This window comes from Psammomys obesus, unplaced genomic scaffold (genome assembly GCF_907164565.1).
Source record: "Psammomys obesus unplaced genomic scaffold, mPsaObe1.curated_primary_1811, whole genome shotgun sequence".
NCBI classification, from domain to species: Eukaryota; Metazoa; Chordata; class Mammalia; order Rodentia; family Muridae; genus Psammomys; species Psammomys obesus.
The window spans coordinates 10,440,926-10,462,881 of NW_026596166.1; the positions used below are offsets into that span (position 1 = coordinate 10,440,926).

General features: G+C 42.2%; 1 protein-coding gene across 4 annotated transcripts in view; it reads left to right on the forward strand.

The window, feature by feature from the left end:
* Positions 1-21,956, forward strand: part of Nin (ninein) — a 100,350-nt gene that overhangs the window by 71,619 nt on the left and 6,775 nt on the right. For 3 of the 4 annotated variants that reach the window (XM_055595512.1, XM_055595515.1, XM_055595513.1), the window contains 9 exons: positions 1,017-1,229; positions 4,531-4,644; positions 7,822-7,944; positions 8,671-8,784; positions 9,643-9,789; positions 11,246-11,425; positions 12,516-12,665; positions 14,017-14,118; positions 18,206-18,403. In XM_055595512.1, the coding sequence (XP_055451487.1) occupies positions 1,017-1,229; positions 4,531-4,644; positions 7,822-7,944; positions 8,671-8,784; positions 9,643-9,789; positions 11,246-11,425; positions 12,516-12,665; positions 14,017-14,118; positions 18,206-18,403 (1,341 nt within the window). Of the gene's footprint in view, positions 1-1,016; positions 1,230-4,530; positions 4,645-7,821; positions 7,945-8,670; positions 8,785-9,642; positions 9,790-11,245; positions 11,426-12,515; positions 12,666-14,016; positions 14,119-18,205; positions 18,404-20,475; positions 20,934-21,956 lie in introns of those variants that run through there. The other variant, XM_055595514.1, reaches the window with a different exon arrangement.

Consider the following 21,956-nt stretch of genomic DNA (forward strand, 5'->3'; position numbering starts at 1 on the left):
TACAACATGTATTCAAGGATGGGAAGATTATTTAGGGACATATCTGAAATAGTCATAAGACAAGGACATACTTGGAAAAGGAATATTTTTAGTACCCGAAGTAGCCAAGGTAACATCCAAAATATGTCTTGTACTACTTCAAATAAGTGGCAGAACTCAGCTGAAACATAGGCAATAGATGGGAAGGATCAAATCACAGACGTAACAGAACATGCAGGAAGGCCGGCTTCAGAGTGTCAGGGAAATTTAAATAGCTTCGGTTTTTTCACCTACTAAACTAACAGAAGAAAAGTTAAACATCCAAGAGTATGAGAAAATAAAATCTACATTGTCGAGAGTAAACTGATAGCTCTCCTAGGGAGACTTTTGGGAGCCTTCTGCCAAAGCATCAATGTATATGCTTTCTTTGTAAGTCAGCAAGGCTGGACTAAACAAACAGAAACAGGTGAACCCAGAAATGTTATACACCTCTGAATTAGTTGAATTTGTAATAAGGAGCATATATTGTTTTGTTATTATCTGTGATTAACAGAGAGCACGCAAAGGAAAATTAAGTTTATTACAAAAAAAAGGCTCTTTATTACAAAAGGGGCTTCCTCCACAGCAGTGGTTCTCAACCTGTGGGTCATGACCCCTCTTGGGGTTGACTGGGCAGTTCTCAGGAGTCACCTAAGACCATCGAAAAATACAGATATTTACATTAGGATTCATAATAGTAGCAAAATTACAGTTATGAAGTAGCAACAAAAAATAAGTTTACGGTTGGGGATCACCACAACATGAGGGTCTGTATTAAAGGGTCCCAGCATTAGGACAGTCAGGAACTACTGTTCCACAGTCAGAGGGACCAGGGCTAGATGAAAGGCTGCCCTGTGGCAGGGTAGCCTCTTACAGAGATGTGTTTAAACTGTACATTGAGAGAGGAGAAAAATCTCTAAATCTGCTTTAAAAAAAAAAAAAAAAAACAGCAAAAGTAGGGCAGCAAGTTTTTTAAAACATATTTCAATTTTAATTAGGTTGCAGATTTAAAAAGCAAAAACCAACAGTTGGATTCAGAAAATACAGAACTCAGCCAAAAGAACTCCCAAAACAAGGAGGAACTGCAAAAACTTAATCAACGTCTGGCAGAAATGCTATGCCAGAAGGAAGAGCCAGGAACTTGCAGCTCTGAAAAATGGGAACAAGAAAATGCAAGTCTGAAAGAAGAGCTGGATCGCTGCAAAGTGCAGGTAGGGTCTGTCTGTCTGTCTTTTTTTTTTTTTTTTTTATGTATGCTTTTTTCTTTCTAATTTTGCTTATTTATTTATGAGTACTCTTTTTACATGTATGCCTGCACTCCAGAAGATGGCATCAGGTCCCACTATAGAGGCTTGTGAGCCGCCATGTGGTTGCTGGGAATAGAACCCGGGTCCTCTGGAAGCGCAGCCAGTGCTCTTAACCACTGAGTCATCTCTCTAGCCCCAGCCTTTGCTTTCTTAATCCAAAGAAAGGAAATTTCTTATACATGAGGCCTTAATGATTAAGTCAATATGGTACTGGCCCATTAACATATACTCCAGGTCTCTCTAAGCTATGAGCGGGAATAGCGTGTTCTCCACAACAGGTGGAGTACAGCTTCGCGGAGCAGCTGTCAACCAGGAGTGCATCTGTGAATTCATCTCACCTGTGATCAGAAATCTCTTTTGAAAAGAATCACGCTTGTGCCAGATAATGCACAGATTTCTTTTTTAGTTGATACTGTTGTTGATGTTCCCTAAAGATCGCAGGTAACAAATATTTACTCACTGTTTACATTGTACTACTGGAGATGCGCTAAAGCCTTTCAATGAATGTAAGTAGGTTCTGTGCAAATATTGAGCCAATTTATAAAGGACCTTGAGCACCCGAGGATTTGGATACCTTGTGGGGGGAATGAAAGGGGTCACTCTTGCAACTAATCCCCCATGATATTGAGAATATCTGTAATCAAAGTGTTTTCTTAACCTACTGGGTTCAAGATGGAGTTAAAAAAAAAATGTACCTGGGCTAATTGGTAGATATGTAGGAATAGATTCAGATTTTATAACATGAGATGAACCCCAACTGGAGTAAGACACTACATATAAGAAACAAAACTGTTCAGACACCAGAAAAACATTAGTGGGAAGTTGTCTTTAACCTCAGAAAGAAGAGATGCTGCCTCTCTCTGTAAAAACCCTTGAAATTTAGGGACGGGGCTGGAAAGATGGCTTGTGGCGAATAGCATTAGTGCTCGAGTGGAGGACCCTTGTTTGTTTCCCAGAACCCACACGGCAACTCACAACACCTACAACTCCAGTCCCAGTGGGTTTGATGGCTCTTCTGCCCTGTGAGGGCTACTGTGTGCATGTGGTGCACATACATACAATTCAGGCACATACATATGCACTCAAGATCCATAAATTTAAAATAATTATTTTAAAAAGAAGAGAAAAACTTAGGGACATTAAAAAAAAAAAAACCAAGAACAGAGAAGTTTTTTTTTTTTTTTTTTTTTTTTTTAAGATTAAAATGTCTCTCAAAGCTTTGAAAAGAGACTCAAAAATCAATCATAATTAGAGAAGTGCAAAATAAACAGTACTGGCATGTAAGTCCTCACTTGGAAGATTATTTTAAAGAGTACAGCAGCCTGTTCTCTTGGCAAGGCTGCATTGGCAGACGTCTCCGTACGTTGTGGGCCTCATGCACTGAAACCATGCAGAGGTATTTTGGCACTACCTAACACTTACATTTGTGCTGACCTTTTGCCCAGCAATCTCACTGCTAGGAATTTGGCCTCAAAATATCCCTGCAACAATATGAAAAGTCCTACACCTGAGAATATTCATCCTAGCTTTGTTCATATTTGCAGATTTGTAGGGACAATCAGTACGCTCGTGCATGAGAGAGTGACTGAGTTAGGCATTGTGGCGGCATCCGTATTATGGGTACAACTATTAAATAGGGAGGGACATAAAAAGAATGAGAAGGTTAACTGGGTGGTGGGGTCAGAGAGACGATCTCCGGTGTGCTTCCGTGCATGTAAGGACAAAAGGGAGACCCTGGAGAAGAAGCACACATGCCTGCCAACCTATCTAAAGGAACTCTAAGAGTGATAAACAGGCACTGAAGAGATGGTTGCAGAGGAGTCAGGTGGGAAGGCATGCGCAGTGCAATGGGAATGAGGTAGAATGGCTGAGGGTGAGAGCCACGCTTTGTTGAGTTTATCTTGTACAAAGCTCTGACTCTTATGTGTTTCACATGCTTTGGTTCCATTGTTTGGTTTGGTTTTGCCTTTCTCCCAAACCTGGAGCTATGCAACTACCAGGCAAATGCTCTGCCGCCGAGCTCCATCGAAGCCCTGTTTCACGCAGTCTTTACAGACCTCAGATAAACAAAATCAACCGTGACGGGTGTGGGAACACAAAAATAGAACACAAGCACTAACAAATGGAACTGACACTATATAATGAAAGCAAAGTAGAGAAAAAAAGAATTAACAGTCCATAAATGCTTTAATAATCTAGCCAGAAATCGTGATTCATGTGGGCATACAAGGTTATTTTGTGTAGCCAGAAGTGAATGAGTAAGTGAATATAGCATAAACTAAGAACTGTGTTTCTCACTGTTGGAGAAGAAAGTTGCAGTGTCGAAATGTGGAGGGCTAAGGTGAACCCTCTGATGTTGGTTCACAACCTAAGACATTAGTAAATACACACACACACACACACACACACACACACACACACACACACTATACATACAGAGAGCTAGAGAAAGAAACATAGTTGTGTTTTCATATAGGATAACCAGATCTTGAATTCTAAATACCATTTTCCTATAAAAGCACCTTGGAAAAATTACTGATTCCAAAGTTAGAACAGGGAAAAAAAAAGTCAAACCTGAAAAATGTCTCACCATGCCAAACAGCAAAAGGTGCTACATACACAAATAAATATTATAAACAGGATAAATTCAAAAAACTCAGGCACACACATAAAGGAACTCCTAATAACCCAGACTCAAACAGTTTGATCACTGAAATAAAGTATAGAATGAAATAAGTGTGATAGATATCTGAGTACATATTAGCATAGATTGATTGAATAAACAAATGGAGAGAAACAGTTGCTCTTTCTTATAGAACCCTAACAAGTGCAGAAATGAAGGAAGAAAACAGAAAGTCACCCATAGGAAAACCCCAAGTGATAATTAATCGTAGCCAGAATGTACTGGTGTATAGTGGGATGGATAGCTAGAAATTCGAGGAAAGAATTTGCACAATATCAATGTACCTTTATTCAAGGGAAGGAAACTTTACAATAGAGAAACATCCAAAGACGTGGACCGGTCATAAGGTCCATGCTATATACATGGAAAGTCTTTGAACATAATTTGGCTCTTTCACTAACTATGAGGATCAATGGTCTCAGAGCAATACCAATTGAACTGGTATTGTTTCCTTGAGATTGTGGGCTTGGTGAAGTTTCCCCAGGCAATGACTGTCCGTTCTGTACCTGCCATTTCTCTTAGACTTCCACTTTGGTGTCTTCTCTGGAGGCAGAACTTTCTGAAGTTAAACTACAGACTCACATTGTGGAACAGGAAAACCTCCTCCTTAAGGATGAACTGGAGAAACTAGAACAGGTAAGTCTGGGCTGCTGGGGTGGCATCTCCAGCCACCAAATGCCCTTTGCATCATGGTTGCTCAAACAGCTTTCAAGTTGAGGACTTAAATTCACAAGGGTGTTCCTAAGGACTCCGGCTGCTAATTCCCTAGTGAAACAGCTTGTTTATGTGGTAGAGTCTAAAATTCTATGAATCCCAACCATCTTAGTTTCAAATTTTTGTTGCTCTGCTTTCTCCCAGCCAGATGAAAAAGTAATGTTAGTTTGTCCGATAAGACGGTGACTTTCTGACTCGTGAATTCCAAAACTGTTCTATGATTTCTGGGGACCCAGATGAAGTGGGTCCCACCTGGGTCTTTTCTTTGTGGCTGGCATGAGATGCTGCCTAGGAGAGTAAGCTCTCCAGCATCCTCAGATTACACTCTCACACATTAATAAATTTAACGTGTAGAGCTTAACAGGATGTTGCCTGCTTGTGTTTCCAGCACTCAGGAAACTGAGGCAGGAAGATTGTGAATTCAGGATCAATGGAGGCTACACAATAAGGCCCTATCTCAAAAAAAATTAGTTTGGTTTTCAGAAAGCTATTTCAGAGTTCCAAACAAAGACTGAATTTTAAATGTAGAAGAGGGTATACCTCAAACAAACAAAAAAACTAATGATGAAACATCGTCCAATCTTCTTTATTTTTATTACGTGCAAGAAGGTTTCCGTTGAACCAGTCTCACTTTATAGTAGAATTTAGTTGTTCCGTTCCTTTGCCCTATCCTCAGATAACTTTGTTATTTGTGCTAGCAGATTATAGAATGCTCCTTCCTGCGTCTCTTCAGCCTGTAAGCATAAAGTGTCCTTCCCTAAATACTGTAACAGTCAGTGTAATTCGGTTCACGCTACAGCTAAATCATCTGTACTGTTTGAGCTGATCTCTAATTGACTCCATAGCCTAGTAATGGTGTCAGACCTCAGAGCACTCATGTCTTTGGTAACACTCCACAAGGACTGCTGCCAAGCACATGTCCTGTAAGACTCTTTCTATGTCAGGAACTGCAGTAGAGAGGATCTTTTCTGCCACAAGTAGGAACTCGTTGGTTCCATATACCATGCTGGAAGCTAACCTTCAGTCTTTCTGTGAGGTGAGAGTCTCCCAGAGCCATTGCTTCCAGTGTCCCATTTCTGCTGGACCACTGAAAGCATTGCTTGCTCACCTTTCAGTGATAATGACCAGTCTGTGTGCATGCCGTGTGCCATGTTTGCTGTGGAGCCTTGCTAAGCTACAGAGCACAAGAGAAAGAGCAGAGTTGGGAGAAGAGCGACACGAGGAGGACATCACTTGGCACGCCTCACTACACACTTTTTTCCAGGGCGTTGATATAAATAGATGAGATAGCCATGAATCCCTATGTGCACATGGAAGGAAGTCATTTTGTCATGAGGGCTTTTGAGTGAGGTGGCGTCGGCTGCCAGCCTGTCCTTGCTGCCCTGCAGCTGGGAGCCAGAGACCATGTGTTACCCTGTCTGACACTGGGATTTAGAGCTCTGGAAGCACTCCATATATATTATGTATCAGGCCAAAAAGAAGCATGAAAGTCCCCTGCTGGTCTGTAGATACTCAAGTGGCAAGCATTGCAGGTGTGTGGTAAGGTAGCCAGATGCTGGGGAAAGGAGAGGGTTCCATATTACATTAATGCACAGCTACTTTAAAGGATGCTTTCTCATCTCCTTCTGACTTGAACAGGCTTATGACGTATGTTGGATTTGCTATAGGTTGAAAACAAGCTTCAACCTGTAAAATCTATTTTTTCCTAGTTATTTCCAATGTTCTGTGGGAGGCCTTCAGGTAGGAAGATGGCTGATCATGCTGGTTGTAGAGAATTGAATATGGGAAGGACCAACACACAAGAGGAATGCTCTTATTAAAAAAATGTATAAAGAATAGGAAGGGGCGTGGGACACAATCTGCTCCTAAGAGTGGTTCCCAGTTAGGTTGGCGTGAGAATTGTCTCCCAACACCAGGGAATCTTAGGTTTTCACTAGTTGGGGGTTAGGGTTACGGAGGGGAGTGGCTAAAGCCAGAGATGCTGTGGAACATCCTTCAACGTACAGAAAGACCTTTGCAGCAAAGTATCCCGGGTGTTGATAGTACCAGCGTGGATGCTGAAGGCAACAGAAGCAGCCTGGTTTGCCTCAGCTGTCAGTGGAGAGAAGGAAGCCCACATGTCCCCTCCAATAGCGTGCCACAGGAAAGCCCATCAGGCTTTTCCCAGGGGAAGGGCACAGCCTTAACTTGCCACCTGCTGATCCTTGTGTGTGGCAAATACCAATCCCTTAGTTGGTTTTTGTTTTGGAAGCAAGATCTTGATGAGTTGGCCAGGCTTGCCTCATACTTCTGATCTTCTGTCTCAGCCTCCTGAGTGCTAGGATTATAGGTATGTACAACCATGTTATGTAACTCTTTTCTTATCTTTTTGGAGACAGGGTCTTATAAAGCCCTGGTTGAACTAGAAACACCTATGTATATAGCCAGGACTGGCCTTGAGCTACTGATCCTCTAAATCAGTGCTTCTCAACCTTCCTAATGCTGTGACTCTTTAATACAGCTCCTCATATTGTGGTGATCCCCAAGCATAAAAATTATTTTCATCTCTACTTCATAATTGTAATTTTATGACTGTTACGAATCGTAATGTATAAATATTTTTGGAGACAGAGGTTTGCCAAAGGGGTCACACCCCACAGGTTGAGACCCACTGCTCTAAATCCATCTCCACCTCCCATCATGCTCGGCTAATCCTATGGTCTTGACTAAAATGGCTTGAGAAATATATTTTGAATATCTTTTAAGAAGCATGATTAAAAAGAATGTAACGTGTGTTCCATGAGCAGAAGTTAAACCGATGGCAGGAGAGCAGCAAGCTGTCTAACTGTGACAGGAGAGCTGAAAGCTAGGACCACTCTTTGGCAGCATCTGCCTCCACATGTCGAAGCAGACATTTCAGTAGTCAGCTAGGGAACAGTGAGAGGCTAGCTGGGAACAGTTAGTCAAAGTTAATGATAGGCTGCTAGAAGATGTATGTCCTTTGAAATGTATCTGAGGTTTCAGGGCCACGCAAATGCCCTGTTAACAAATGCCTCCTTTTCAAGTCTATAGTATAAACATAGCTGTGATGACAGGACTCATTTGTTTAATCTCTTACAGCTACACAGATGTCCTGACGTCTCTGACTTCCAGCAAAAAATGTCTAGCATTCTAAGCTACAACGAAAAACTCCTGAAGGAAAAAGAGGTCCTAAGTGAAGAATTAAACAGCTGTGCAGATAAGGTAGTAAAAGCAATAGGCTTTCCATTATTGCACAGTGCTTGTCACAGCAGGCATTTCCCTATGGGCTGTGGCCCCTGGGCTTCCGGTATTGGTCCAAAGTTATAGACGCAATTATGTGACCCTAGGCTAGTGAAGTCCAGAATATGATGTTGTCTCACTGAACGAATCATGATGTTACCTTTGCTGTGTTTATAATATATGTAAAACACTATTATATAGTAGAAATACGGCTTTTATCCCCTGAGATCTATTTCATAGGCAAACACTTTTTTTTCTATTATGCTTTCACTAACAATACAACAATGTTGCTTTTCTTGCTCCACCTGCCCCGTAGGCATTATTTATTTTCCTGTTACGATACACTCGGAAGATTTCCAATTGCCTTTTTAGCCCACTTCCTGGCCCTCAAAATAGGAGACATTGAGTGAAAAAAATAGAAAAAGAAAAACCCAGCAAAGAAGAGAAGCCTGACATTAAGTAGGACGCAGCCAGGAACGCTCCACCCCGCCCCCCACCTCCTACCCTGTACCTGCCTGCTCCTTAAGGCAGATAGGCCCATTCTTGATGGAAGTGATGGACACCTCCCAGCCCCCACCCCCATCCCCACCCCTACCCCACTTGCTCATAAAGGCAGATAGGCTGGTTCTTGATGATAGTGGTGGAAACTGTAGCTGGGTCTGTATGAGCTTGCAAAAATGTTCTCCCTTTCTTCCCTTCCTGAAACAGTTGGCAAAATCCAGTCTTCTAGAGCACAAGATCGCTACAATGAAGCAGGAACAGAAGTCCTGGGAGCAGCAGAGTGAAAGCCTGAAGTCACAGCTGGTGGCTTCCCAGGAAAAGGTGTGTAGACAGTTCTTGCTGTGTCTCCATAATTAGTATTTTCTAGTATTTTCACCTTCCAATAAAAGGCCCAGAAGAAAGAATATTCCAGGTGAGACTGGCCCAAGTAGCCTTAGAATGATCCCAGGACCTCATCTGAGACATCTGTACAACATGGCAAAATAATTTAAACAGTGTCTCCATCAGAGCTTACTTCTGAAGATTTCAAGACAGTGCCTAAAGAGACTGCTTGTTCCTAATTTAGGGCGGGACTTCTAATGCAAGTACCTGCCCTCTAATGCTGAAATAACAAACTATCAACCAGCCTTCTGCAAGGTTAAATTGAACTGAGATATGAGTGTAAAATAGAACTTTGCAAGTATAAATTATTACTTTCAACCAAGAGGTCCTTAGCAAACCAGCGCCTAGACTCAGAAGACATTTCTCAAGCCTCAGTGTGAGTGTGGTTGGCAACGGCAGCCGGCGTTTCTCGGTTCTGTCCCCCAGCTGCTGGCGGTCTGTTAGATGCGCGCATCAGCAGTACCTGGCTTTTCCTAACCATAACTGGGCATCCTGTGAATCTATGTAACATCCCAAGTTTCCGCTGAGCAGCTGGAAAGAGAACTAGATATAGCAAGGTGTAACGGAAGGCTCCTTGCTGGTCTCCAGAGATGTGCGATGTGAGACCATGGACTGCCGTGTCACTGTACACACTTGCTCTTACCATGAACATTGGTGTCACCGAGTACAACTGTTCTAACCTTGAATGCTTGAAGCACCAGACACAACTGTTCCTACCGTGAACATCTGTGTCACCACACATTGTTATTCTCACCATGAACTCCTGAGTCACTGTGCACAACTGTTCTTACCATGCAGGTTCAGAATTTAGAAGATACTCTGCAGAATGTAAACCTTCAAATGGCCCAGATTAAATCTGAACTGCAGGTGACTCAGCAGGAAAAGGAGGCTTTAAAGCAGGAAGTGATGTCTCTACACAGACAACTTCAGAATGCTGTCGACAAGGTCATTTCTGATTTTGTAATTAGGCTATAAATTCTTTTAGTCTGCGGTTTGATTGGGTTTGCATGTATATGTCATACTATGTTTTTACAGATAGGTTTGTCTTTATGTGTTTGTGTAGCTATTATTAGGACCAAACAGGAAAACATTTCCCCTTATATCCTTTGTCTCCTCCAGCTGATAACCCCAGGGACCCACTCTTGCATTTTCCGCCACTATAGGTCAGGGTTATTTGCTTCTGAACCTCATATGAATGGAATTATAAAGGTGCAAAATGTACCATTTTTGCTTAGGCCAAAGACGTTAAAAGACTGTAGCTGAGTTGAATTTTAGAATAATAAAACTAAATAAAGCATTTTCAAACTTTAAACAAGAGCATGCGTGGGAACCTATAAAACCAGCCAAGAAAAACATGAAGAGAAATTAACCTAGGAACACCCATCTACGGGGAGGGGGGGGAGAGGGGGGAGTAAAAATACAGAAAAGGAAACCTGTAGCCTGAGACAATGGTGCTGACTTAGCCAATTAAGTCACAGCTGCCAAGCGGGCTTGCCTCCGTGGTAACAGAGAGTCTAGGAAAAGCTGCTTAAAAAATAGCTGGCTGGCCTTTGTGGGGCTGTAAAAACACACCCCATTTAAATGTCACAGAGCTGCTTAACGTGTCCACAAATGATTAGCAACGCTCCAAATGTCTGGTGGATGTTGAAATTTTGTTCTATATTAAAATTAGGTCCGAATTCAGTTATTTTTATCTCTTGGTTGCTAGCACTTAAAATAAAATGAGGTAGTTGTTTTAATTAAAAAAAAAAAAAAAACAAAGGGCTGACTTTTTTTCTCAAGCCTTTTAAACTTCCTTTTCTTTTTCATGTTTGACTTAAAAGGCAGCAGTTTATCTGGCTGTGCTACCCTTTTACATTTTCTGAAGTTATTTTTAGGGTTTAAAAAAAAGGTTACTTTGGTAGCGTGAAGCATATTCCTGAAATCAAGCCTCAACTACAAGACGACACATGCGGTGGAGCCTCAAAAGGAGCATGTTGCCTGTGTGAAAGCCGGAGAGGATTAGCCTGTGGACGCATGCAAGTTGCAGTGCCTCTGAGTTTTCCATGTTTTCTGTTACTCGAAAGAGTGTTAGCTGGGTTCTAAGAGGGCTTCCCATGAAGGAGGCAATTTTTCGATATCACCTCTAGACCCTGTAGTCCTTTGAGTACCACGTCAGAGCCCTTCCATGACACTTTCTATCGAAGTCGACTGGACTATTTTGCCAATGACCATTTTGAACCTTAAGAAAAAAAAAAATCTAAATCTAAGAGTATCATTTTCTTCATATCTGTATCTATATACACATAAACTTGAAAAGCGTTCACTTAGGATTGTCATTAGGTAAACAGGAAACCTGTATCATGATGAAAGTGACCTGTCAGTTTGCTAGTAAGTTTTAACTCCGTAATTCTCTCTTCAGGACTGGGTCTCGGAAACAACCACTCCACTCTCAGGGCTCCGTGGCCAGCAGAAAAGGCTATCCTGGGACAGACTGGACCATCTGATGAATGAAGAGCCGCAGCTGCTTTGTCCAGACAGCAACAGACTCCAAGCTGTGGTGCACATCACCCAGGCAGACCTCACAACCTCCCGGGAGAAGGTAGCTTGGAAGCTGCACACTGCTGAGAGTGACTCGCTAGACAGGAAAACGAGCTGTTTGTAGTTTTAGATAGATTTGAGTACCCTGTGATGGCAGGCTTACTTTGAGAATGAATAATCTTTCATTGACTTATATATGGTTATCTTCATATATTTAAACTAAATATATCATTTTATATAAGGAGTTGTATATTAAAGCAAATCCATGACTTTAATCCTCCTATTAAAGACAGTGGAAATTATGATATCATTCAAACTGGTTAGCTGCCCGGACCAATAATAACAAAATGGCAAAATCAAGACTCAAGGCTTGAGGGTCTGGCTAATTCTTTGTAAGAGAAAACTTGGTGCCCCTTCTTAGAGACTCAGTGTTTCGAGGCAAGAACAATCTTTGAAGTTTTTGCTAACCACCCAGGTGACACACCTGTGCTGTATTGTCAGCCACTTGGCCTGTGCATCTGCTGTGGAATTCTAAGAGCCGTGAATTTTTCTTTAGAACACCTACTATGTGCAGAAAAATCTGCAGTTGCTAAGACTATGGTGGGAATGGGACAGCCAACTTAGCAGATGTAGATACACGAGTCCAGCAGCACCAGTCTCAACTGGAGTCAACCGGCCTTGCGCCTCAGCCTCTCTGAAGGTTCTCCATGACAGCATAAGGACCCAGGACTGCTTTTCAGCTCAGCAGTTCCATCACTCTTGGCTCCAGGGTCCTGGGGCTGGCCCAGAAGTTTCCTCTTCTGCTGTGCCCTTCCCATGTTGAGTCTGTAAGCTCAGCCAGGTTTATTTAGAAAAGATGTTTAGAAATAAATTTTTTAAAAAGTAGGCTTCAAGAATTCAGCAACTAGGTCTTGCTATGTATGTCTCCCAGGCTGATTTGAACTTTAGGGGCTCAGGTGATCCCCTGCCTCAGTCTCCCTGGTAACCAGGACCACAGTCCTCTACCACCCTGACCAGCTTAAAAAAAAAAAAAAAAGTACTTTTTAATAACCAAATAGTAACTGGAAGTATTCCTTGTTTGCCATTTTTGTTTTCCGGGCTGGGTGATTACACAAGTAAGCATCTCTTCCTCTTACATTTGTTCTTACTAGGTCCGTCACCTGGAATCCAGCCTTCTTCCCACCAAGCACCAAAAACAACTCAACCAATCATGTACTGTGTCACCCACAGAACAAGAAAAATTGTCCTTAAAGAGAGAGTGTGAACAGTCTCCGAAAGAACCCTCTCCTGCCAGTAGGAAGGTAGATTTTTCAAGTGTAGTGACATAGCTGTGTTCTGACAAGCCTGTTCCCAGCATTTGCCTCTTGCCGTGAGTGGCAGGCTTTGAGCCTTCCTCGGATCCTCTGATGCCTCTATAGTCTTGTCAAAACAGTGTCATTGTTTTGTTTTTTTTTTTGTTTTTTTTTTTTTTTTTTTATTGAGTAAAGATTTAAAAAAAACAAAAACAACAAAAAAACAAAATTTAAGCTTTCAGGAGGAAGACAGTTCATACACACACACATACACCCTTAAAAGAATTCATTTTAAATTGTATGTCAATGTATGTGCACTTGAGTGTAGAGGCCAAAAGAGGGTGTCAGACTCTCTAGAGATGGAGTTGTGAGCCACACAACATGGTTTCTAGGAACTCAGAATATCAGGAAGAGTGGCATGTGCTCCAAACCACTTAGCAATCTCTCCAGCCCCTAAAATCTAGGTTTTAAAAGCAACACACACATAGACAAACCAACAAAGAAAATTTTTTGAAGACTGAGGGTTTTTTTGTTGTCGTATTTTTTAAGAAGAATGAGTGATAGAAACAGACAGCGTGGCACGGCTACCGCCTAATAAAAGGAGAAAGCCGAGTGGACCGTGGGAAGTGCTACTGTGATTCCAGAGCTCCTCCGAGGGAGGGGATTAGGAAACTGGAAAATTCCTTACCTCCCAGCTAATGTTTGATAAGTATTTGGAAACAATTGCGCATCTTAACCAGAAAGATTTTAGTTTAAAAAAAAATTTACAAAGAAAAGCTTTTGATTTTTTTTTTTTAAGCTTTTGATTTTTATCTTCACTCTCGATTATGAAATTAAATGTGTAAGAGCAAAGAGAAAACTTCTGGGGGGAAAAATGAAGATTATTAGTAAAACCCTAAAGAGAAACAAGTATCTGAAGTCCGAGACGGAGCAAGATTGTGTGTCCGACACTCTGGGGCAGTGCTGGCTCAAGGGGACTGGGAAGGGCTGTGTTTTCTCGAGTTCTTCTTCCAACCAGGCATGTGCTTAGAACTGCCTGTGCACACGTGCACTGGTGGCATGGCTCCTGTGTCGTGGGGTGATGTATCTTTCTTGCAGTGGGTGGCAGAAACGCTTAAAGCCAGCTGCCTTAGAAGAGTCTGGAATCTGTGAGACTCCCTGGTTAACTCTGGATTGCTGAGAACCCAGCTGTGCACTGAGGTGTTGTTTGCTGGTTTTCTTTGCTGAATTATCTTGGCTTTCTTCCAAGGCTAGAGATCTCTAACACAAATTTATCAAGATAAAAGAGAGCAACTCATTTTTTTTTTTTTTTTTTTTTTTTTTTTTTTTAGTTATTATGTTTTGTTTTGTGTTCTTACAGGTCGGTCAGATGAGTTCCCTTGAGCAAGAGTTAGAAGCAATTCACTTGGAAAATGAAGGTCTGAGGAAGAAAGAGGTGAGACTGGACGAGACGCTAACGGAGGTGAGTCCTGTGGAGGGTGCCCGCCCGGGAGCCATTTAATGGGAGAGACTAGACATCGCACTGAGTTCCTGTGGTGACAGTCTTCATCGTCAGGCTTAACTCTTAGGTCTCTCTTCCCAAAATGAGCAGACACGTTTGCTTACTGAGTCACAGGTGTCTGCACTGTTTTACAGAATAAAGACTAACTTTAGCCCCAGATGGAGAGACCTGTATACGCCAATAAATGCGGATCACACAGACCCTGCCTGCGGGGCCCAGGGCCCTCTTGGCATTGGTGTATATGTAACAGTTTCTTGACCTATGCTATCCTTCCCTGCTTTATGATGTAATCACTGTCTGACCACCTCTCTGATGTATGTGGGAGGCTGAGAACATCTGCGTTCAGCCATCTTTTCATTGAGCAGATATAGCTCAGTGGTGGGGACTTCCCTTGGAAGTGTGAAGCCTTGGGCTGGATTCCCAGTGGTCAAAAAGCAAGCAGTGTCCGTGGCTTATGCTGCATGTGTAACTCAGCTCTACCTTGTGAAAGGTGCAGCTGACAAATGTTAAGCTGATTTGGAAAACTGGCCAATGTTTATGCATTGGGCCCCAGGAACTAGTGTGCCTTTGTGTACCGTAATAGGCTATGGACAAATGTACAGCCCTCAGTAAGTGAAGACTTCCCTGAGATGTTTTGCTGTGGGTAGATGAAAAATTAATCCCACATTAAATGAACTATAAAATTTGTATAAAGAAGTACCCATAGAATATACCTCTCATGTTCTTAAATACTGTGTACATACATTTTGTTTTGCTTTAGTTTTTTTTTCAAGGCAAGGAAAGGAAGGAAGGTATTTTCTATTTATTTTGTTTCAAGGTAGGCTTTCTCTGTGTAGCCTTGGCTGTCATGGAACTTGCTTTGTAGACCAGGCTGGCCTCAAACTTGGAATTCCACCTGTATCTGCCTCCCAAGTGCTGGGATCAAAGGTGTGCGTCACCACCACTCCTGGTGAATTATTTTCTTTGTAAAGCTGTATGTATGTCAAGGTGGCTTTAATGCTTAGCTTTAAAAAATAATGTGAACTTTGGGGAAATATATCACATTGACATTTAAGTGACCACTGAGGTTTCTGAAAATGTTACATTCTCTGGTCTATCCACTAATGAGGAGACTGATGGAGCTGTAAATACTGAGACCTAAACTGTTTTTGACGGCATATAATAAATGCTTTCAAAACTGTAGGTTCAGCCTGGGCTTTGATATGCTTATGCTTCTCTGATGAAATAATTATAGACTCTAAAGAGTAAGCTATCTGAAGCTGAGCTCTGTGTGTCTGGTAAGAAATTGAAGGTGACATGTTGTATGTCCTTACTCTCCGGACTCTGTCCCCATGCTCTCCCAGTAAGCTGCTTCTTCACCTACTTGCCCTAGCCTAGGAAGCCCCCTTCTTCTGGGCCCCAGTGTCTATTATTAACTGTCACCAGCCATTTCCTGCCATTCTTTTTTCGCTAGTAGTAAACATTTGCTGATAAGGAAAATCAGTGTTCCTGGCACCGGAACCGAAAGAGGAAAAAGCATGAATTTAAACTAAAAACATTTCATACACTATTCTAATGAAACTCTCACTAGGAAGCAAGATTGAGTTATTAACTATACAGTTATACAGACTGAATATTTTTTTTTTCCTCCTTGACTTTTCTGAGATAGGATCTAACCATGTAGTTCAGGCTGTCCTTGAACTTATATCCTCTCTGCTTTAGTCTTTTTTTTTTTTTTTTTTTTTTAACAGCTCTTTAGAAATAATTCACATGCTATACGGTTCACTTATTTAAATTATACAGTTGGGCTTGGGCTATGTTTTTACTTCTTAAACACATGTATATTACAACTTTTTGCAACTTTAACCATTTTCAAGTTTTTAGTCGTTTGTTGTTTCTAAAACCTTTCATCGCTCTCAGCAATAACCCTTCAGCATTAACCATTCTTTCCACCAGCCTTGTTAAGTCAGGTTACACTATGGTTGTACGGGGGCTTGCACACTGTCTTCTGTACTCACCCGAGGGAATGTGTGTTCCTCTCTGGAAGTATTCCCACCTGTTGGGGTTGAGGGATAGTGAGGGGACGAGGAGGCATTCCCTTATCAGAGTCTTTGAGGCCGGGGGCTTTGAGACATAGATGATTTATAGATGATTCTTAATATGCTGCACATACTTCCTTGGGAGAATCTCCCTCTTCTACAAACTAGTTTAAGGGGCACGTGTGACAAATACCTACTCCAGTGCAAGTAAAGATTGCAAAGAAGTAGACTGAGAAATGGAAGAATTTTGCCTTGAAACTGACTCCCGTTCCTGGGCTTTTTCAACAATGTAACAGTAGTTGAATATTCAGCAAGCGATTTATTTTGAACATTCAGAGAAAGGTTTATACCAGACCTTAGCAGTTTTTTGTCTGCTATGTCTGTCACTTGGCAGCCCACAGTTTAGAGGATGAAACAAAAATGCTTTTATTCTGTGTGTCCATCTAGCAAGGGATTTAACTTCAGACTGGGTGCTCACTGGATCTGGGTTCGGGTAAAGCTGGCAAGTTCACAACCAACCAGATTCCAGCAGATGAGGGTGCCATGGCAGAATGGCAGCTGTAAGGCCCTTTACTGTAAAACTGGCACACAGCAACAGGTGACCCTGGTTGCTTGTACACTCTTACTCATGGGCATAATATGCCCGCTCTTTTTGTAACTTGCACTTTTCTTGCTCTTCCTGTAACTCCTGTAATTTTCTTCTGTTTTTGTTTTGTCTGTGGCTAACCTCTACCTAGAACTCAGTGGTTGGAAGTGGCAGAGAAGGGTGCAGTTCTGTGCCCGAGCTAGTGTGTGAAGGTAGAACACTCTCATTCTGTGATCCTTCATAGCATGGGGACATCTCCACATTGTGTCCATGTAGTATTTCTGTTGGTTATGACAGTTGATATGTACTTGGGCAAGAGCCAGTATTCATTTTCCATTTCGCTTTTATGTGGGATTAAGGGGGTTCCTCGGTATTTAAAACAGTATGAAAAAAAACTTGTCCCCACTGTTAGAAACTTGTGGGATCATAATCTATAATATTCTTTAATCATGAATAATTTTATATTTTCACATCTGCGACTACTACTGCTCCTATTTCAAAATGGACAGTAACCCATCTCAGAGATGTAGAATTAAGAAAATGGATAGTGGCTCTGAAACGACCTAACATTTCATTACAGCTAAGTCTGAGGAGTCCCTTTCCCTCCCCGCAGGCCCGGGGTGCTTCCTCTTGAGTTTAGCCCCTGCTCATATGTGTTGCATGCCTCTCCCTGGGCCTTTTTTATCTGTTGGATGTGTTGACAGATGAAAAGTAGCATGTTCCACTGGCTAAAATGCATTCCTTTCCATCCCTTAGCTTTGAACGGAATGTTTGTAACACTGTTTCCTTGTTGTTTTCCACAAATACTTTTATTCCGATTCTGGTTTGTTCTGGGTTATGAACTTATGATGCCACAGGCTTGCCTGTCTTGTTACTATGTAAGGGCGTAACTCCTAATAGATAAACTAAGACAGGTTGGAATAATTTTAGATACAATGTTCTTAAAATATTAACTTGGGGTCAGAAGATACATAGCCAATGAATCTTTATGGATTTCATGAATATCTTTACAAATCTTTGTGGATGAGAGGGAAAATGGGAGAAACTTAAAGCAAATCCACTCTCTTCCATGTTCCCAGGTCCCGTCTCACTTTTAATGAAAGGGAAAAAGGCGGTTGAATGTTCTAGAATCAAAATCACAGATATAATTTAGATGTGCTATGTCTAGCTATAGCATGTACCTCCAGCCCTTAAAGTCACTAAAGAGTGAAGAAGCTCCGTTCTTTCAAGTCTTAAATTTTTTTATGAAAACCTGGCCACTTAATGTATTATCTCCAAGAGGCGACAAAAGGGCTTTTCCCATGCACATCCACCAGGTCTTGTCCTGTTTCTAAGTGATCAGGGACTAGAAAGCCATGAAGGGATCCTGGGCTCAGTGCTCCCTGCTTGGCCCCTTCCTTGGCAGAAGGCCCCGCCCTTGACCGAGCTTTGTCCTGTCTCTCAGATGCAGCCCCTGAGGTCCACTGTGACGCTTAGCCCGTCCTCTCACTGGGATCTGCAGCTGCTCCAGCAGCAAGCCTGTCCGATGGTGCCCAGGGAGCAGTTTCTGCAGCTTCAACAACAGCTGCTGCGGGCAGAAAGGAGAAGCCAGCGCCTGCAGGAGGAGCTTGACACCCGGACCTCCGGAACCAACACACCGCAGGTACAGAGGGCTTCTTCTCCGTGGGGAAGGTTACCTCATCCCATTCACTTAAGCACTGTTTGAAAAAGAAGCCCGGCCAAGGGTGGGGTGAAGGACCACCTCCCCCATCACCGTCCTGCCTTCCCTGAGTCGCACACCCACCGAGCCATGGTGCCGGCATTTGCTTTGGTTTTACACTTTATTCTCCAGCTCTCTGCTTGGCAGTTTGGTATGCTGGCCTCCTTTGCATGCTTGTACATGACAAAGGAGGCCCAAGGTTACCTGTGTATAGTACATAGTTGGCCTAACATTCTTGTCAGATGCCCAAAATGTCACAAACTCAGTCCTCGAGAAGGAATCTCTGCTGACAGGACATTCTTAGGCTTCCTACACGGTGTGGCCTGCCAAGGTCTGCGAAGTCCCAGGTGGGGATTTTTCATAAGGAACGATGCAGAATGCACAGCTAGTTAGCTGGTGCCATGTTCTTAGTTACCTCGTTTATTTCACTCAATAGTTGAAAGAATCAAGTTTGAAAAACTACTTAAGCTCCAAGTCCTTGTTTCTCGTTAGTACATGCTCATTTTTTTTCCAGAAGTTTCTTCTTTGTTCTCACCCATATAATCAGTCATAGGTAAGAGTGAGAGCTCAGAATAAAAATCTTCTTTCGTTTAAACCTGCATCAGTTCTTTCTCGTTCAGAGAGACTTATGCCCCAGTGAATGTTTGAGTTTTCCAGTTTCTTAACCCCCTTAGAGCTTTGCAAGTCACACTAGCTCTCTCTCCTGTCTTTCTCCTCTTGTCAGTAGATAGCTGTTACCTGTCGTGCTGTGCCGTGCTGTGCTGTCCACTTTGTCATTTATCCTTCTCAACAAAACCTTCAAACCTTCAAAAAGTCTCTGTTTACGTACTTTAAAACTCTGTTTTGGAAACTTTCTATGTACCATTCCCACCTCCCATTATTAGAGTCAGCTTTTTGAATGAAGATTGTTGGGGTGGTGGCGCACGCCTGTGATCCCAGCACTTGGGGAGGCAGAGGCCTGTGAATTTGAGGCCAGCCTGGTCTACAAAGCGAATCCAGGATGGCCAAGGCTGCACAGAAGAAAAAAGATTGTTAGGGTAGACTGCTAAAGAGATAGTCCAACTCTGCACAGACCACCTCAACTTCCGGGCAGTAAAGTGAAATTTTAAAATAAAAACTGCTGTGGTTGAGTATGAAAGGGAAGCTTCAGTTTTTCATTGTGTAGTTGAAATCCAAAAACTTGGCCTCCATTTTTCAAAGGACCCTCTAGTGATTTGACTGAGATACACTCATTGCTCTCCCATATACATGCTTTTCTTAATCTGCCCATCAATATTTGAGAATTTCTTGTGCCAATAATCCCAGTATCACACAAAAACTGTTAAGAAAAAAAAGAAGGGGCTGGAGAGATGGCTCAGTGGTTAAGAGCACTGTCTGCTCTTCCAAAGTGCCTGGACTCAATTCCCAGCACCCAGCACCCACCCACCATAGCAGCTCACAACTGTCTGCCCTGACAATTCCAAGGGATCTGACACCCTCACACATAAAATAAAATTATTAAAAAAAAAAAAAAAAAAAGAAAGAAAGAAATCCACTGGACATGGTGGTGCAGGCCTGTAATCTCAGCACTTGGGGAGGCAGAGGCAGGCAGATCTCTGTGAGCTCAGAGGCCAGCCTGGTCTACAAATCAAGTCCAGTATAGCCAGGGCTCCACCAAGAAACCCTGTCTCCCAAACTGCCCACTGCCCCCCCACACACACACACACAAGAAATACTTCAGCCAGAGCAGAGAGTAGCCCGGTGCGCACATAGACTGGCGTGCAGGCCTCTCCTTTCTCCAGGGGCCGAGCTGACTCTAGTTTTAAGAACACTGCACACTGAGCCAATCTGCACGGGGCCTGCGAATGGAGAGAGGGGTTTGTCTGCCTTTTCGTTGCTTTGCTTGCACACGTGGCGTGACTGTGCGTGTGCTTCTGAGTGTGTTTGCCTTACAAGTACGTGAACTTAGACTCCCCCAACAGGAAGCCGTGATCTTGACACTGGGGTGAAGTGTATCGCTTGCCTTCTTTCTCTAGGCCTTGCTACCGGAGCAGCGAGCAGTGCACGCAGATTCCTGCAGAAGGATTGGGCACCTCTGAAAACTGGGCTGCTATTGATGGCATTTGTTACCATGACAAAGTCTCAGACGCACACACCCACACACGCACACCCTACACAGACATGGGCCGGGGCATGTCGGAATCAAGTGCTCTTTAAGTTACCCAGCTGTCCCCGTCACTGTATTGCCTCCACAGTATTGCCTCTTATTTATGCAGACTCTTATTTATGGTAGACTCTGGAACTTGTTACAAGTCAGCTTATTTATATGGATTCAAGAGCAGATATGTAAGATTCTTGAAAAGATATATTCTATATATTTTCTCATTCCATATGTTGTAATTATTTTTTAAGAAGGTACTACTTTTATATATGGAATTTGAAGAAAATCAGGGTTATTTATACTGTTTTATATAAGATGTATCATACTTTTTGACGGAAAAAAAGGGAAATTTTGATGCAACAATAAAGTGAAATTTAAATATATGACTGTCTTCTTTGTTTTTCTTCTGCCTTCTCCTTTACAGTACTCAGTGTTCTTTTAATTATCTGCTACCTTGATTTTCTGTTTTGCTTTTTGAAACAAACATTTCTCATTACTCATAAACATTAAAATGTGATTACATTTTTAAAAATATAGGCTTTTTTAAAATAATAAAATAAAAGCCAGACATTCGAGGCCCTTTTATTGAAATTTGCTTTGTATATTAAACTATTACCAAATACAGATTTTTTTTGTCTTCAAATTCTTCACATGGTTTAGTGCTGTTATTTAGATCTAAGCGATAATGGGTTTCAATTTATGATTGACCATCCTACATTCTTTTCAAAATGTGCATTTTTAAAAAATATTTAGCTGTTACCCAATTAAGGTCTTGAAGTACCTTCTGAAATGTGAACTTCCTGGGGTGGGCATTTTTGTAAGCAAGGGTCATTTTGCTTCCTAAAGTCACGGTCTCCTAATTCCCACCCTTGTTGTATGAGAAGGAGAGGAAAGGCCCTGCCTCTTCCTGTCCTGTGGTTTTATCTGGGTTAGAATGCCTAGGAAGAGATTTTGCACTTCTAATCTGCTCTGATGATAAATGCATCCTCGAGTCCAGATGTTTGCTTCACACTGACAAGCCACTGGGAAAGAGATGAGTAGGGTAACTGGCAGGAAGAAGCTGATGATTGTGAATAAAAAGTTAACACTTTGGGGGTCGCTAGTCATTTCAGAAAAAAATGAAGGGCATGTATTGCAAGCTGATAGGAAACTTTAGGCCACCCCAAATAAACCTAGTGTTTGCAATGTTCAGAGGCTCCCAGAATTGCAAAGACTCAACTCACAGTGGAAGGCAGATCACTGCTTTAATGTGCCTTGTGCACCCACTGTGTTCAGAGTGCACATGGGTTTCAGTTTCGGGGTTGAGAGTTCAGAGCAGGGGACAATGGTGCCACAGGTAAGAACCTTTGTTGTTTC